The 19,969-nt window shown below is 31.4% G+C and overlaps 1 protein-coding gene across 2 annotated transcripts; it reads left to right on the top strand.

Moving 5' to 3' along the window:
- Nucleotides 1-10,400: 10,400 nt before the first annotated feature.
- LOC107880060 lies at nucleotides 10,401-13,755 on the top strand. 2 transcript variants are annotated; one of them, XM_047394230.1, is made up of 8 exons: nucleotides 10,465-10,753; nucleotides 10,923-11,206; nucleotides 11,600-11,686; nucleotides 11,785-12,042; nucleotides 12,162-12,326; nucleotides 12,490-12,543; nucleotides 12,645-12,791; nucleotides 12,987-13,755. In XM_047394230.1, exons 2-8 carry the CDS (start codon nucleotides 11,039-11,041, stop codon nucleotides 13,362-13,364), a joined length of 1,257 nt encoding a protein of 418 aa, XP_047250186.1. In that variant the 5' UTR covers nucleotides 10,465-10,753; nucleotides 10,923-11,038; the 3' UTR covers nucleotides 13,365-13,755. The 2 variants fall into 2 exon arrangements, with proteins under 2 accessions (XP_016582469.1, XP_047250186.1); XM_016726983.2 differs by having other exon boundaries at nucleotides 10,401-11,206.
- Nucleotides 13,756-19,969: the final 6,214 nt, after the last annotated feature.

Here is a 19,969-nt window from a genome sequence, read left to right as displayed (position 1 = left end):
TTTGCCATTTGAACAAAAGTTAGAACGTCTGTCTAACGAACAAACCTTATGAAGTGGCGGGACCTGAAAGTCAAACTGTATATGATGCTATGTTACTAGGCTTTTACTCTCTTTTCATTACGAAACTGTCGATCATATTCTTGTATATCCATTACCAAATTGATATAAAGAACTAGAAAAGACAATCTAATATACTAAAACTTTCGCTGTGCACGAGGTACGATGAAGGACCGGACCACGAGGGTCAATTAGAATGTGATAAATTGTTGACAAAAATTGGATTGAATTTCCACAGCACTAATCACGGAAACACTTTCTTCCTTCCTAATTATATCACATGGTATGTGAAGGACCATCAATATTTCATATTTCATTAGTATCAGCCAATCAAGGAAAATAAATTCAATCATTACATGCAAGAAAGGTCTTCAATCCCTAATAATAAAGTTACATGTATGATCATATAGTAGAAAATAAATATTTTGGTAGCTTTTTCTATGCCTTTTCAGTTCTAATTATTGAATATATACATACATACGTATGTATATATATATATATATATTGAATGAACAGTGATTGAATTACAACAACAACGTACTCCTGTGCTTGACTCTATTTCGATAGTCCATGAGTTTTCTGATGTATTTTAATTTTTACTGACTTACCTAGCCTTCCTCGTGAGCGCGATATAAAGTTGCCTATTGATTTTGAGTCGAGCACCCAACCTATTTCTATGGCACATCACTGTATGTCTCTTGTCGAGCTAATGGATCTAAATATTCAGCTAAAGAATCTTCTGAATAAAGGGTTTATTATATTAGACCAAGTGTCTCGTCTTGAGGCTCTCCTATTTAGTTTTTCAAGAAGAAGATGTTCTATGCATATGTGTATCGACTGATGCTAGCAGTTGAATGAGGTGACAGTGAAGAATAAGCATTGTATGCCTATTATTGATGATCGATCTATTCGACCAAATTTAGGGTACGACAGTGTTTTCTCTGTGAAATCTAAGAAGGATAGAATCTGCGTAGACCGTACCTTTATCTTAAAGATAAAATGATTGTTTACGAAAGATCCTCGACGACCAACGGAATAATTATTAAGGCACATGTAAGCTTACTAAAATGTATTCCATAAATGCAATATTACTAAAAGTTACTTTCAATCCTAATAAAGTTGCTATCATTTTTTCTTTTCGAGGACATTGAGAAAAAAATTTTTAAAAAATATAGTATATAGTCTTATCAAGCTAGGTAGTAGAGTAGTAAATTTGGTGAACTTGTAGATTTTTTGGGACTCTGACATCTAAAGCAATTAATGTAATTAGTCCTTGTGAAAATTAATAATGGACCTCATCAATTTATTGTTGCTTCATTCAATTTTGAATTGATGTACCAAATAAATTTAAAAATAATTTAATTTGAAGTAATGAATCTTACTCAATATCAAAACTCAGCTCATTGATGTAAATTACTTCAAAGTCTTATAATCAATCAATCAATCACAAATTTCATATATCTCCTTTTTCTTTTCTTTTTTTATTCATACAACTTTGTGTTTATTCAATCTTTTGCAACATATAAATTGAAATAATGAAAGAATATCATCATAGGTTGGTGGTTTAACCTTAAGAAAAAAAAAATGTTTATGATTTCTTAGTTTTCAATTAATTGGTGGTTTCACCAAATATACAATCATCATGTCAATGAAAAATTTAATAAGTGACCTAAAGGCATAATTTAACTTTAACTTGTTACTTATTAAAATCTCAATTGAGCCAACAAACAACAACAACATACCCAGTGTATTCTCACTTAGTGAGATCTGAAGAGAATAAAATATACGTAGTCCATATATACCACCACCTCCGAAGAAGTAGAGAGGTTGTTTAATTTCTGATAGACCCACGGCTCAGAATCTTAATTGAGCCAACCTTTTTGTATAACAAATACTTCCTCCGTCTCAATTCATGTAAGTTGGCTTGACTTGACCAAGAGAAAAGACTTTTGAAATTCGTGGTCTAAAATAAGTCATAGGTATTTGTGTGGTTATAAATCATTTTATTAAAGGTAAAGTGGACATTTTAAAGTTAAATTGTTACCGGATATAGACAGTAGCGGATCCGAAATTTAGGGATCGTAGGTGCACGGAAGATTCGAACACACATATTGTCATCTAAAACTTTAAGATTCTGCCTAAAAACTAAAGCACCAACAACTATCTTTTTGGATTGCTGGGTGCTTTTCTAAATCTTATAACATGTTTTATACAATTTTATATAATTATACCTAGTCTATATCGAACTTAATGGGTGTCGAACATCAAAACTTTGGCTATAAATCAGCCCCAAAATATAGAAATGTGTGTTTCTTGTTTAGACTGATTAAAGAAAAAAGTAAGTCATATAAATCCGTACAGAAAATATTATCATTATCCCTTTGTTCCAATAATTACATTAAGCATACATACATTGGTTATCATTATTTATTTGTTATCATAATTATACTTATACTAGAAAAGAGTATAGTAATATTAAGTTACTATAAATCAATAATTTAAACTTAGATATTGAACTCAATGAGCAAACAAATATAAAGTGGAGTTTCTTCTTTTAGTTAAATCAAACTATTATTATTATTATTGACTAATTATTTATGTTAATTAATTACCTCTTTGTATCTAAAATCCAAACAATTGACATATATGTAGATCATATCAAATCATTTTCTGTTGTCCCATATTTCTTGTCTCATACAAAATGACAGAAATTAATTAGTAATATATAGTACATATTCAAACATGATAATGGTTCACGAGTTTACTATATGAAAATTGTCCCAATTTTTCATGATGGAGATGACACATATGATAATAAGTTAAAGTTATTTTTTTTGCAAGTTTGTATTTAGACTATTTTGATAAAAACTTTTTGTACTTTTACTATTTATGTGTAAAGTTGATTATCATAATATATAGTGATGACAAACTCTTCTAGACTTCCTTCTGTATAAAATCTATATATTCATGTATCAAATATGATTTATGCATGCATGCACCAACAATTTTTTATCATCGAATTGTCTGGACCAACTTTTGTGTGTCTCGACCTACATTTTTTTTTTATAAATCTAGTGTCTGACCAACTTTCGTGTAGCTCGATTACTTTTACGGGATATTTGTCACTTCCCACCAGCAACGGTTATTGGATAACTTTGTCCACCGAGCATGCACCAACAATTTATTTTAATAAATCTAGTCAATTCCATGGGATACATGTCACCTCCCACCAGCAACAGGTATCGAATAACTTTGTCCACCGAGCATGCACCGACAGCTTTTTTTTTTTAATTTATCTAGTGTTTAGACCAGCCTTCGCTTACCTCGACTATTTCCACGGGATACTTGTCACCTCCCACCAGCAATAGGTATCGGATAACTTTGTCCACCGAGTATGCACCATTTATTCTTTTGTTTTTTTATAAGTCTAGTGTCTGAGTCAGCTTTCATGTATCTCGACTAATTTCACGAAATACTTGCTACCTTCCACCAGCAACAGGTATCACGTAACTTTATCCACCGAGGTAAGAAGAGAAGGGAAGAACAATTTATGATTTATAACCCCTTCGTTCTCTTTTATTGGTCTAGTATTGAGTAGCTTTAACAATGTATATCATTTAAGAAATTATTAATTTAAGTCGCCTAGATGTTGAATAAATTTTATATTGACCACTATTATTTTAATAAATTCGAGAAATATTTATTTTTAGTATATTAGACAAAATATCGGAGGGACTATACAGAGGAAGGTTTATATATATAGCTTCTCATTCAAACTTCAAAGAAAGTTTACAGTGGAAAGAAACGTTTGTGACATATTAATCCACTAATCTCTAATAAACAACTAAGCATGATTATACAAATAAGTTAATTAATAATATAGTTTAATGAATAGCTTGGAAAAAGATGATTAATTCTACTATTCCACTTTGATGACACACAATTTGATTCCAATAATTTTGTATTAAAATGCCAAATAAACCAAAAAAAAAATTGCTTTTGGAAAAAAGGAGAAGAGAAAAGATGAATCATTTCTAACTTTATAGCAAATCAATTAAATTAAATTAAACATGAAGAACAATATTGTACCTCATCTTCCACTTAGTTTTGTATCTTTGTTGTTATTATTATTATTTTTTGACATTTGCATCTCATAATTGATGAAAATATAACTAAATAAACTTATCTCTAGATCCTTCTCAAATTTAAAAATTTATCTCTTCCCTAGCTAACAAATCTTATCTTCTAAAGTCATCGTGTTTGAGCTCATGTCACGTACTGTTCGCTTTAACTTAATAGACCTTACAAAATTTATCTCGAGCGCTATGTTAAATAAAAGGAACCTACAATAATGTCATGAAAAAAATATTTGGGCCATTTTTTTTTCTTTTTTAAAGTTTTTGTGATCGCAAATTTGTACAATTTTTTTTTTTATGTGAGGAAAAAAATTGGTGATGGACACTTCACATGCCATATATAGTGCGATGTGATGTAACACAACATGTATCATCATAATCATTAGTTATTTTTTATGACACATTCAGATTAGTATTATAAATTGTATCTTAATGGGTAATTTATAAAATTTGTATTTCTGAGAAGTGATTTATAATGTTTTTCTATAATGTGACTAATTAAAATGTGATTTACAAATTGTATCCTTGAAATAAAATCAATTGGATCACATTATATCATTCTCTTTGACATCATATTGAGAAATGATATAAAATGTATGAAAAAATAAAATTAATTGGGTGGGATTTATTTATCTTTTGTGGTATGATTCCATTTTTGGGTGTCATAAAATAAAATACTATAAAGGGCCAAATATATAAATGAGTGTCATGTCAAAAAGTATTGGGACCCTCCATCAGAAAGTGTCAAAATAATTGAATTTTTAAAAGGACAATGATTCAATGAACATGTATATTTATTTTTACCATCACTAAAATAATGTGGAAAAATTATTCACTATAATACACTTTTTTTTGTCATCAATCCATAAGGTATAACAAACTATATATATCACTAAAGATACATTCTCTTTGCATGATATAATATTATCTTGCTTTAATTTAGCCAAATTTATGCAATTTTTGCGAAGAAACTTTGAATTAAGAATAATTTTTATATGTAGTTCTTTTTTTCTTGTATGCTACTTATCAATACAAGACTTAGTTTACACATTCACTTAATATACTTATCTCGAAATTAATTGTGTGTTACTCATATCAACGAGTATTGATTATGGCCACTAAATCCTACTATATTTTCATGTATGCATCTCCAAACTACGGATAAATATAATAAATCGGTATGCACAATAGCAAAGGCGCTACATCCAGTTTCATAACTTAACGATGTTTCCAGCAACATCGATCTCTATACTTACTACTTACTACTTCACATCAGTGACTCTGCTACCAATTGTTGAACTCGAACAAAAGCAGCAAAAAGATACGCAGTTGGATTGACACAAAAGTGAGGTATGAGAAGTATAGAACATACGAAAATCTTATCACTATCTCTTGAAGGCAGAGAGTTAGACTGTTTCCAAAAGATTTGACCAGGGGCGGACCTATGACTTATTACTTTGTGGTGCTTCCGACACTCGTTAAATTCGATATAGATTAGATACAATTATATAAGAAATATATTAAAATTGATACAAGATTATTTATAAAAAACACCTAGTAAACCCAGAAGATAGTTGAATGCTTTAATTTATAAATGAAACCTTAAAGACTTTGGGCATATTCAATATAGGTGTTCGAACTTTCTAAACATATTTACGATCTCTAAATTCTAAGTCCGCTACTGAATATCACACACAATGTATATATACCATTGGATTCTTTTTATAAGCTAAATGGGTAAAAAGTAAAACAAAATGACTGTAAAAAATTCATTTTTTGTCAGAAATGATGCATGGTGATTGGTGTAGGGACAGAACTGACATTTTGACTAAGTAATTCTTCACGGCTTTACATGACGGACGTTGCACGTGTAAACCAAAAAAAGGACAATTACCTTTAACGCCGTTAGTTTAAAGTTAACGCCAAACTGCTTTTATTTACCAATAAATATATACAGACTATAGTTAGTTACTCTCAGTCTAATTTTTACACTTAGTATATGTTCATTAGTAATAATACAATAATAACATATCCAATATATTTTCGCACAGTATCTGAGTATCATTATGTCCGGAGGAAGCGTAGAAAGGCTAGTTATTTTCAATAGACTCTCGACTTAAGACAAAATACAATCTAAAAAAAATTATAATTATGTACAAAAGATTACCACAAAATAATATTATACACGAGATCTACCCAAAACTACATATGTCGACAAGAATCCATTTACAAATGTGGCACTACGACTACTGTTAAGAACAATACTTCTACTTGCGAATATTTATGCACTCCAATCTCCTACCCTTCTACCATAATGAGCGTTCGGCACACCCTTCTAATAATATTAACAATATCCGAGGGTGAAATGAGTTTTGAAAAAGCAAATTTTGGATTGAAAAAAAATACCACAAAATTACACTATACACGATCTATCCGAAACTATATACATATGTCGACAAGAATCCATGAAAACATCAAACTACAAACGTAGCACTGCTACTACTACTAAGGAAAATACTCCTACTTGCGAGCATTAATGCACTCCGACCTCCTACTCTTCTACTAGTATGTGTTCGTCATACTTTCCTAATAATATTAACAATATCCCAGGATGAAATAAGTTTCGAAAGCAAACTTAGGATCGAAGAAACACCACAAAATAATATTATACATGATCTATCTGAAACTACAGATGTTGACAGGAATCCTTAAAAACAACAAACTACAAACATAGCACTACGGCTATTACTAAGGACAATACTTCTATCTACGAATATTAATGCACTTTAAATTCCTACTTTTCTATCCTAATACACGTTCGTCACGCCTTCCTAATAATACTACCAATATCGTAAGTTTTGAAAGCAATTCTAGGATGAAAAAACAAAAAAAGTCATATCGAAAAAATATATATTTTGAAAATCTGAGTGATAACAAGACACAATTAAATTCATTAAAGTACTTCTAATTAAGTTCTAATCCTGTTTCTTTGTCAAATACTTAAGCAAAAACTTGTCTTTTTCATCTATAATATAATTATTATACGAATACATACAAATATACTGCAAAATTCATAAACTTGAAAATTGTGCTTTTACCAATAATATTGACCAACTTATATCACACATACTAACACCATTTGACCACTGTCATATCAGAAGTATATTCGTGTAGATTAATTTATTCAACTAATTGTTATGATTAATTTAAATGTTCTTATGGAAATAATTTTATTATATAGTATTAATATAGAATATGAAAAGCATAGAATCTTTGTCCAGTTGAATATTTAAAAAAGAAACATTATCGTGGATGAAACTCTAAGTTGGCAGTGGATTCTCTGACTAAAAATTAATTAGTATTTAATTAATTAATTGATGACACATTTTTTCATTGGATTCCACTCATCTATAGTTTTCTTTTTTGTTTGAATTATGTTAAGTAGAAATTAATTAAATGTCACGGTTTAAGTCGTTGACACGTATTATCTACTTTGGGTTTAATAGAATTTCACGAATTTGTTCTTTAAGTGTGCAATTATCAGGCTTGAAATCGCGCGTGACGTATGTATTTGTGTCATCGGTGTACAACTATATTCATTTTTCTTTCTTGTTCTGATGCGAGATTCATTTAAGGCGTAACATGCACTTATTTATTAATTTAAAAGCTTGTCAATTTTTCTCTTTGATTGTTCTCATCGGCCACCCTCTAAAACTTCCGCTATGCATAAGTAGGGGTGGAGCCAGCCCTTTGGGTAGAGGGTTCATCCGAACCTTCTTTGACGGAAAAATATATTATTTATATGTGATTAAAATTAATTTTTATGTATGTATAGTAGGTGTTGACCCCTTTTCGACTAGGTTTTATTCAAATATTGAACCCCTTAATTGAAATTCTAATTCCCCCCCTATACGTAAGGTCAAGGATTTATGTACGTGCATTTCTACTAGCCTGTTTCCACAACTTTAATCTCGTAACCTTCTGATCATATAATAATAACTTTATCAGTTACTTTAACGTCCACCCTCTATCATCAACATCACATTAAAATGTATTCTAAAACACAAAAAAGAGCCCATACTTTTTGAATTAATTGATGAAGAATTCACATGGAAGGTGAGTCAGATCCTTCCTCCTAGTTCAAATTAAAGAAGGACCAATACGTGCATTATTATTCTTTTTAATAATAATTATTAGTATTATTTTACTACTAATAAAGTATGAGGCAAAATATTATGAAAAAGAAGGAACTTTTTAAGGAATATTATTATTATTATTAATTACATTAATTTATAATAAGTGGCCATTAATTAGGGTTGAACGTGGAATAAAGTTAGTTGATTATATGCTCTAAAAATACTAAGCACACTTGCCTTTAGTCTATCTTTTTCTTCTTTCTTTTTTTTTTTCCTCAAAAAAGAAGAAAGGAAAAAGGAAAAAACTTTTTATGGACCAAATTGACTTATAAATCATCTTTATCCTCATGACCTAAATGCAAAAGATGCCATGTGCAAATACAATACATAAACCATATACTATAATGTATGTATGGTTTTTATCAATACAACAATAATAACAATAATAAAATAGCCGTGAGCTTATATAAAAATGGAGTTTGAGGAGGATATATAAAGTGTACGTAATTCATACATTTATCTCAGAGTGAGGTAAAGAGACTGATTATACACTCCTTGCTCAAGACAACAACAATCCATTGAAGAACGTAATAGTAACAGAAACAAGACAACATGCATGCATCACCGTAATTCCCAACACAACATGCATCACCATAACTTTAAGAGCAAAAAACTACACACAAGTGAAACACTACGAATACTAGTACTGACAACCAACAAAACACTCCTACTTATTAGGATGGTCCGCTCTTCTCTATTAACCTTCTACCTTAATTTATGTCCTCCACATATTTCTATCTAGAATCATGTTCTCGATAAGCTGTAATTTTGTCGTATTCGATCTAATACTTTTCTCCAATATTTCTTCGATCTAGCTAGCTCTACCTCTTCTGAATCTATCCATAACTAATCCACTCAACACAACATGCATCACCATAACTCCCAAACTAAGAAACAACTAGCGTAACACTAAGCACTCATACTTACTACGAGGGCGCATACCTCCCTATCATCCTAATCTACCTTAATTCGCGTCCTCCACATCTTGCTATCTAAGATTATGTTCTCGATAAATTATAACTGCGTCACATTCGATTTAATACCTTCCTTCGATCTAACTTTACCTCTTCTGAATTTATTCATAGCCATTCTTTCACATCTTCATACGACGTCTTTCGTGCATATACTTTCATGAATAAATAATAAGAAGATTTTTTTTTATTTTTTTTTTTATGGTTGGTCCTATAGTGTCTCGAGATGGTAAGTGGAGGGGCAAATTCGAAATGATAACGGTTAAAAACTTTTGAACAACAAAAAAGGGCAAAAACATAATTTCACTAAATTTTTTCAGTGTAGGCCCCACCTAAAAAGAAAAGGACATCAATGGTGCTGCGTTTTTCTCCACCCCTCTCATCCACCGTCCTTTCTTTTTACCCCTCGTGTTCACCAAAATAACTAAACAATAACAATATAAGTAATAAAATTGTAATCTAAAGTCTAAAATGATAATGTACATACACATCATATTTTTATTTTATAAAATTATAAAGTAAGGTGATTTGAAGCAATTAGTAAGGTTGATAATGTACATACATCATATTTCTATTTTATAATTATAAAGTAAGGTAATTTCAAGTAATTAGTAAGGTTGTCGTTATGTAATCGAAAATTGTAGATTTAAGTCGTGCAAACAGATTTTTCTGAATGTTTCAATCTTGTTGACTATGATAATCGTCACTACTATAAATAGACTCATGAATATGACAATACTATACGCTCTGTAACAAAGTGTAATATAAGATTGCATGCCATATATCTTTGTGACCCGACATTTCCTTGAATCACACGTGCAGCGAAAGCGATCAAATTACTTTTACTTTTAAAGATAAAAAACCATTTTTTATAAACTTTTGATTTTTAATAAAACACATTCAATTATATAGGAAATGAAAATATATGAAAAGAATATGAGTATACGCAATTCTTACCACTACGGCTCTACCTCACTCCGACTCGTTAACAAAATAAGAGACAAACAATTTTTTTTCAAAAAAAAAAGTTATATTGAAAAGAAAAAAATAAATAAATAAATTTGGTGGGGGGTGTGAAAATGGAAAGAGAAAGAGACAGGGGCAAGTCTGCATTTTTATTTGGATTTTTCGATAGAAGCAGAAAGCAAAGAGAGAGAGAGAAGCAACTATCAAAGCTAAAGCCTTTTTTTAGTCCCTCAAAACACAACTTTGGTTTTATAGCAAAATTGTTTTTTCTTTGTGTGTGGGGGTGGTGCGTAGGATAAGCAGTGTATGGGTGTAGTTTAAGACCACCTCTCCTCCTTGATTTTGCTCCTTTCTTGGGCTATGGTGTAGTTGATTTGAGGTCTAGCTCATTTCTTGACTTGGGTGTTGCTTGTTTTCTTGATTTGAGGTCTAAAAACGCACTGTAAGTGTAGTGTGTGTAGTCATTTTAGCTCATTGCTTGACTTGGGTGTTGCTTGTTTTCTTGGTTTGAGGTGTAAAACACACTGAAGGGGTAGTGTGTGTGGTCATTTTAGCTCATTGCTTGACTTGGGTGTTGCTTGTTTTCTTGATTTGAGGTCTAAAACACACTGAAAGTGTAGTGTGTGAAGTCATTTTAGCTCATTTATTGATTTGGGTCCTGCTTGTTTTCTTGATTGGAGGTGGCTATCTAGCTACTTGGTTAACTACTACAATGGCAGCTGCTGTGCAGTTTAGAGGAGTTTTTCTTGTTGTTTTCATGTTGTGGGGTTGTTTGATTTCATTGTCTTGTACTGCTGCTAGGCTATCTGTTTCAAGGCAGAAACTTGAGATTGAGAAACACTTGAAAAGGGTCAACAAACCTCCCATTAAAAGCATCCAGGTACTTGGTTTAAGCTTAAATAAGCTCTTTTTGTGATGATAACAGTATAAAAATTCAATCTTTGAAGAGTTTTTAAAGTTATTGCTTGTGGAAAATGGTGTTCTTAGTGTTGTTTGGCTTGTCTTTCGGAAACAGTCTCTCTACCTTCACGAGGTAGTGGTATGGTTTGAGTACAGTTAACCTCTCCACTTGTGGGATTTCACTGGATATGTTGTTATTGTGTTGTGTTCGCATCCTCCCTTGTTGTTGGAAGTCATCCAAAATTAGTACTAGTAGTTAAGAGTAATAATGTCATTCTCTGAAGTAGAAATCAGATTCATTTGTTGAATGGGAAGATATTTGACTAAAGATTAGTAGTAGGTTTTAATGTTGTGACTGTAATGATTATTGCAGAGTGCAGATGGGGATATCATTGACTGTGTCCACATCTCACAGCAACCTGCTTTTGACCACCCATTCCTCAAAGATCACAAAATCCAGGTCCATATTTCTTTTTCATTACTGCTTTTAATACAACACACTTTTTCAGTATTTTCTCTTTGAAAATTCTTTGTAATAACATTCTAATTGGTGTTCAGATGAGGCCTAGCTACCACCCAGAAGGGCTTTATGATGAGGACAAAATGGCCACAAGGTCCAAAGAGAGTACTAATCCCATCACTCAGTTGTGGCATATGAATGGAAGATGCCCTGAGGACAGTATTCCTGTAAGGAGAACAAAGAAAGATGATATTTTGAGGTCAAGTTCTGTCAAAAGGTATGGTAAGAAGAAGCATAGAGCTATCCCTAAGCCAAGGTCTGCAGATCCTGACCTTACCAATGAAAGTGGCCATCAGGTGCCTAAAATTTATACCATTTTCTTGATTTAATTCTCAGTTCTTTGGAGCCTGTTTTAGAGTCTATATTCTGATATATTTTTTTTTTTTTTTGTGTGTGTGTGTGTGTGTGTTGCCAGCATGCAATAGCTTATGTTGAAGGAGACAAGTATTATGGTGCTAAGGCAACTATTAATGTGTGGGAACCCAAAGTACAGCAGTCAAATGAGTTTAGCTTGTCTCAGCTTTGGATTCTTGGTGGTTCTTTTGGTGAAGATCTAAATAGTATTGAAGCTGGTTGGCAGGTATATTAATTATATGAAAGATGTATCACTACATTTGAATTATTTTGAGTTAAAAATGTTAATAATACTAAGGGACAATGACAATGACACCACCTTCACATGTCAAAAGTGTTTTTGAGTTACTATTATTGAGTCTAACAGTAAGCATACATGTGAATGTCAGGTTAGCCCTGACCTCTATGGTGACAATAACACAAGACTATTCACTTACTGGACTGTAAGTTTCTTTCCCAGTTACGAGTAATTGATTAAACCCTTCTCATTTTCATTTGAACATTATGATCTTTTCTTAAATCTTTTTGGTTACAATATTTGTAGAGTGATGCATATCAAGCAACAGGCTGCTACAATCTTCTATGCTCAGGTTTCATTCAAGTCAGCAGTGCTATAGCTATGGGTGCAAGCATTTCCCCAGTTTCAGCCTTTAGAAACTCCCAGTATGATATCAGTATTCTTATCTGGAAGGTAAAAATCCACACTCAACATATATATAAAGAAAAATGCATTTCTGAATACATAAGTATAGCAACTTTCTTGGAAAAAACAAATCTTTATTATTCAGAAACACAGAACTCCCCACAACACACTGTTCCAATTGTATTGATCTGTTCATTCTTGTGCCTGATATATAAGTATTTATGTTTGTTCTTGTTGGTGTAGGATCCAAAAGAAGGACATTGGTGGATGCAATTTGGAAATGACTATGTATTAGGATATTGGCCATCTTTCTTGTTCTCCTATTTGGCTGAGAGTGCATCCATGATAGAGTGGGGTGGGGAAGTTGTGAATTCACAACCAGATGGTAAACATACAGCTACACAAATGGGAAGTGGTAGATTCCCAGAAGAAGGTTTTGGCAAGTCAAGTTATTTCAGAAACATTCAAGTAGTTGACAGCTCAAACAATCTTAAATCTCCAAAAGATCTTGGCACTTTCACTGAACAATCCAACTGTTATGATGTCCAAACAGGAAGTAATGAAGATTGGGGTCATCACTTTTACTATGGAGGCCCTGGTAGAAACCCCAACTGTCAATGAAGCAATACAAAAAGATAATAGCCTCACCCACCCTTGTAAAATTTAATCTAGTCTAATGCTCCTCTCTTTATTATATACCCTTTTGGTTTTCTTGATTTTTTAGGTTTGAGTTAGCAGTAAAAATGTGAACTTTTTTCTGTAGTGGGAAGTTTTGATCCTTTTGCTTTTTTTTTTTTTCACCTTGAAAGGTTCTCCCATGTAAGTGAATGGGAAAGTGTTGCCTAGTTTCTCAAAAAAGCTTGAAAGAAACAAAAGGCCTTTTGTCATCTTCTTCTTTTTTTTTTTTTTTTTTTTTTTTTTTACTATTTGTTTATGTACTCCACTCCGCTCTTTGGAGTATTGTCACTCAATGGATAATCAAATGTATCCTCTACTGGTTTTCATTTTGCAACCAAGTCTTGATTTGTGGTTTGTTTAAAGGGTACTTAAGAATGTGTTTTTTATTATATTTTGGTAAAATCAAGAATGTGAGTGAGTGGATAGAAGAAAGGAATTTTGGATGGGGTGTTAGTGGATCACATTATATGTAGATGGTCCATTAACTTTTCTAAAGAACCCCACCATTGTCACTCTCACTAATCACAGTGTGTCCAACATGTTTATCTGTCATAAAACTGTTGTGTTTGTATGTAACTTTTTCCATTTTCTGTTTAAGATGCTTGGTTGCCCATTTGCATGAAAAGTGGATTGTAAAGTTACTATCTTTTTTCACTTCATTTTGCAAATTGATTCTCCTTTTGGTAGAATGTTTTTGTGATACATGTTATGAGTATAATATACTCATTATTCACTTTTCAAGAATAAACATGTCGTTTAACTTGGCCTCAGTTGATATCTATGCTCTCTAACTCTGGGTGTGCACATGCATACGTTGATTCAATTTAAAGTGTCTATTAATACACACTTAAAGTTGGAGGGCATAAGTCGAGGACAAATTTCGAGAACCTTTATATATTGTACCAAAAATTAATCCTGTAGACACAGAGTATACTTATACACAAGTGGGAAAAAAAGTTAAAGGTGAATTCAGAAGAATTGTAAGTGGTGAAACACCAATGTAATGATTACTCTCTGTAAATTCCATATGTTTGAAAACTGCATCCATCCCTGTAAAAGGCTGAAAGTGAAGTAAAATGCCAATATAAATAAAAGTAACTAAATAGTAGTTCATGTACCATAACACATACTCCTATTCATTTTCCTTCTTTACTATGCTAAACAACATTTTTTCAGACCTATGTTGCTTGGACTCTTCAAAAATGTCGATCGATGCTTACTTGATTGAGGATCCGGCGCAGGTGCGACATCCCTTTTGGTGAGTCCGAACAACTTAAGACCATGTCCTAGAACATATACGTTGAATTGCATCTTCTGGTCGTGTGGCCTAATGATCAACAAAATGAGTTAGAATCATGGGATCTTTAAGTTCAAATTCCAAGACTAAAATACTACGTGATTTCTTCCCACCCATCCAAGACTTGGTGAACGAGTACGCGTGCTGATGGGCAGGGGCGGAGCCAAGTGGAGAGAATCGAGAAGAGGGTTCATCTTAACCCCTACGGCAAAAACCTCTCTACCCTCACCTATGGATAGAGATAAGATATGCGTACACGCTAACCTCCCCGGACCCCATTTTGTAGAACTACAATGGGTACGTTATTGTTGTTTATAACAGATGTCGAACCATCTTAGCTTCTTTATGTGCTTACCTTTAAATATTTTGTACTCCTTACCGAACCACTAAGAATAGTAGGATAGTGAATTTAGCACTAATAATCTAGAAATTGCTTCAAGAATTGGTTAATTTTAATGATTAGGGAGTAATATGCTAGTGTTGAGAGTAATTAGTACTAACTACTATTTGTAATGATCTAAACTAGATAGCCATTTTCACAATTTGCATAACATGAAAATAATCATTTAGCAGTAACAGTGAATTAGGCCACTCATCCATGGGCTTAAGTCCTCGTTTGATTTCCCACCTTATAATCTTGCGTTACTAATTCATATATTATAACGCTCTTGTGAATAACTTGTCTCGAAACCAAACGACCTTTTAAGAGAAGCCCAAGATACATTGTGAAATTTTTGGGCTTATAGGATGGAGGCCCATAATCAAACTTATTGGACCCCCCCTATGTACAATTTCATATATATTAATCTCTTAGTTCAACCGTTTTTGCTATTTAAAGGCAAATACATCGACAGACCCCTCAATTTGGCACGATGTTGTTAATTTTAAGCCCCTCAACTAGTGTTTCGGTGCGTCATTTTGGCACCTTTTGCATAGTTGGCATGACACACGTATTTCACTTACCTGAAGGCGCATGGAAGCCCTTTTCGACTAAATATGATATATTAGTCTGTTTCATATTCTCTTTATAATAAGGTAGGGGTTAGGATATTTGGTTATGGATTGAAAGTTTGTAAATTAAATTGTAAGTTTGATAGTATAAATATATATCGAACTCTATCTAATGTATAACTCATGCATATAATATTATATATTATGATTTATGAGTACGTATAAGAGTTGGGAAAGAACATGAATCAAACCTATTATATACATATTAATAAAAAAAAATTGTGTTCTTAAAAATATTATGTACACTGAACTAATTTGATGTGACGTTTTATGAGATAATTACTAGTAAGACATTACATTAGACTATATATTAGGTAAATGTGTAGGCTGTATTGTATGAAAGTCTAAAGAATATTCAGTCAACCAATTTGAATAATTGATTATATAAAGATTATATACCTACCAACATCCATGATCAAATTGACCAAATTGATAGAAGGGTGTGGCGTACGCGTATTAGGGTAGACGGTCAATATGGTACGAGAGTTGTTGTGCTCTTCAAGGGGTTAGGCTTGTAGGCGTTTATCATTGTACTAATCATAGTATTGTAGTTCTTGTACTATCTTCCATTGTCGATTATGCATCGTTTTCCTTGTCAGTCTCTATATTTTTGTCATTGTTTCCTTCTCCGTGGTACTTGGAATTGCTACACTTGAGCCAAGGGTCCATCGGCAATAACCTCATCACTACCTCGTAGGTCTGCATATATATGTTCTATCCTTCTCAAATATTACTTGTGGGATATCGCTAGGTATGTTATCATTGTAGTTATTGTTTCACTTTCATTTTAGGTTTTAAATAATGGAAATATATAATACCATCAAAATTTTATAATTGTAATTTTATCTCTGATTGTGTAATGCTTTGGGAATGGGAATATATATTGCTGGCATTAGTATAAAACATTTGAAATTAGATCTGGGGCAGCTCACTCCAATATATCATAATCCTAAATACAAACATTTAACTCGTCTGTATGAGCTTACTCACATTATTAACTTATTAAATCTGAATAAAGAAAGAGAGTTGCTATATACTAAATATTATTTATGACATTGTGTAAGGTCAGACTCACATATTGTAATATTCATTAAGTCGTAGTTCTTCTAGAAACCTCACAAAAAGAATATTACTTCGTCCAAAGTTTTCATTTTTGTTTTAGTGTTCATATCGAGGTTCTAACTAATCCAAATTTATACCGTACATAAAATTTGTTTAAGAAAAAACACTCTCGACGCATCAGTTGGAATCTTTCAACTACACCTAGATAGTTGTTTCGTTCTTAATTCAATCCTCCGTTTTATATCGACTGATTAATAGGTATCTGATGATCTTCACGATATATCATAATATTTTCACACTCGACGTTCAAATTCGAGATTTTCATGAACCGATCCCGTTATTTCTATTTCGTAGGAACTACGAAATCACCCCGAGTATGTGATAGTGGTTGATATATTTGACGTTTTCAATTATTTGTGCCGAGAAAAGTATGGCTCTAGTCCCCACATCCCATGATAGAGACATATAACAGAAAAAAAAAAAAAAAAAAAGGAAAGCATATATTAGTTAGATATTTATATAAAATATAATAAAGAGTTAATACATAAAAATACATAAATTTGACACTAAATTATAACTTTGACCTTAAATTTTGATAGTGTATAAATAGGACCTTTAACTATTCAAAACCTGAACAAGTATGACCTCCGATTTTGCAACTCCATGCGTGAGTCTCACTCGCGCCTACGTGGAAAGGTAATTCAATCACACGGTGCCACGTCGTTAAAAGGGCTGACTTGGAGAGAGGTCATATTTGTGCAGTTTTGAATAGTTAAAGTTTATATTTGTGCACTGTCAAAGTTTTGCTTTTTGTGTTGAAACGACGTTGTTTTATTATTATTATTATTATTATTATTATTATTATTATTATTATTATTATTATTATTATTATTATTATTATTATAATAATAATAATAATAATAATAATAATAATTTTATTTATTTTTATAGTAGCAACACCTAACTTTTTATTAATTTAAAAAAATTATCATTATTATTATAGTAGGGTGAAGGAAGCGCCCAAAAAGAGCAAATAACATCAACATACGTATATAAATATATATTTTCTATCTTATATATATACAACATAATTTTTTTACCGAGGGGGTTCGGGTGAACCCCATAGCAACCACGTAAGTCCGTCCCTCGTTAATTTAATAACATCTTTTAATTACATTAATTTGATAACGTTAATTTAATATACTACTACTACTATCCTTAATAACATTTTATTAAAACTATAATTTTTCTTATTATTAGTAGAGTTTCATCTTTAATTTAATATTTAAATAAATAATATTTAGATATATTATATAACATAAATTCGTCCTTTACTTTATAATATATATACATACCCGCTCGATTTTTTCGTATGAGAATGACCCGCCTAATTAATAAATCTTCAATATTGCTCTTTTTCCGCGGTGACAAAAGAAATTAGATGTCATTTTCATCTTTGGGCCGAATGAAAAAATAATAGTGAAGAGTCATTTAAAGGTCATATTTGTGCACTGTCAACGTTTAAGGTCATATTTATGTATTATGCCCTTAGATTTTAAGCTGGACGCGCTCAGTTTTACGTGTTGAACACGCATTTTGTCACGTAGGATTGGAGGTCATATTTGTGCAGTTTTGAATAGTTAAAGGTCATATTTGTGCATTATCAAAGTTTAAGGTCAAAGTTATAATTTGGTTTCAAGTTTAGAGTAATTTTTATGTAAGAAAACAACAGTTGCACAAAGTTTGGCTATTCTTATTAATTTTAATTATGACAAATCACAATCTTGATGATCACTTTAATTATCTAAATACTTCAAATATAACTAAATTTGTTTGTATATATAGCTTATTTTTGACTTCACATTAAATCATTTGCCAATATAAATACATATACATTGCACGGTCACCTCATTTCTCTTTCTTTTTTTTTTTTTTTTTTAATTTTCATTTTCTACTCGATGTTCGATATCTATATTGAAACTCGACTAATTCGATTCATGCATTGCAAGACTCATTTGAGAATATTTTTAGCAGAGTTTTTTCATACCTAAAATTCGAACCCGAGATGTCTGATACCTCATTGATTTCCTATCATTTTCATGTGGGAGATAAGATATTTTTTCAAACGCTGAAATGTACTTTGATTTTCTTCAAATGTTTCTGACAAACCAATCACAAATTTACACCAATGTTCCATCACATATATACAAAATTTTATCAAAAAAAAAATGAATGATGGATGAACAAGAAAGGGACTTTTTAGTTAATTAATTTGCATCCAATATAAATGTGGACAAGGACTTTATGATCCTTATTCATATTTAGGCAATAACTTTAGAAAATACGTATCAATTTGATTTTTGTAATATAATATATGATTTAGTATATTTAATATTTAATTAGATTTAAATATGCATTTTGACCTTTTTCTTTTATGTAGAAAATATGTCATACATATGACTATTGATAAAATTATATTACCATAAAATAGGAAGAAGTAATTCAAGTTTTGATAGTATCATATAATTAATTAAATGGTGAAATGATTAATAATGTTCACAATGCAATTAATAAAAAGTTTAATATATTTAGTCAAAACGAGTACTAATTCTAGAAAATATATTTGGTTTACTTCACCAAACTCAGTTGAAAATTGCAAAAGAGACAAATGAACTCGCAACCTTTTCTTAAACTTTGATCTTTAAAAAAAATAATAATGATTTACTACTTGTTCAACTTTATACTAATTTACGAGATAAAAATTTTCTGACTAACGAGCCCACGGGTGAAGCCACCTTAGGCGTAGAGTAGCACGACGCACATTTTTATTGAAAAATTATGTGGTGTACATTCTTAAAACAGTTGAAAAAAATTATACATTGTTTATCAAATTTCTAGGTTTGCTACTATTACGAGCCTTCTACCTACATTGATTAATGAGTCATACTCAGTATCTTTAGTCAAATATCTCATGTTTAACTCACGAGAATGAAAAAAAACTTCAATTAATTAGTTTTATCTCTCTAATGAATCCTACACGATACATATGAATGTCGAATAGATTAAAATGATTACGACAACTACCATAACAACAATAATAATATATCCAGTGTATTCCACAAAGTCGGGTCTGAAGAGGCTAGATTGTACACAGTCTATATATCTCTATCTCAAATGT

Source organism: Capsicum annuum, chromosome 8, assembly GCF_002878395.1.
Source record: "Capsicum annuum cultivar UCD-10X-F1 chromosome 8, UCD10Xv1.1, whole genome shotgun sequence".
Taxonomy (NCBI): Eukaryota; Viridiplantae; Streptophyta; class Magnoliopsida; order Solanales; family Solanaceae; genus Capsicum; species Capsicum annuum.
Note: the sequence above shows the minus strand (reverse complement) of the source record. Positions and strands in the feature narration are given on the sequence as shown.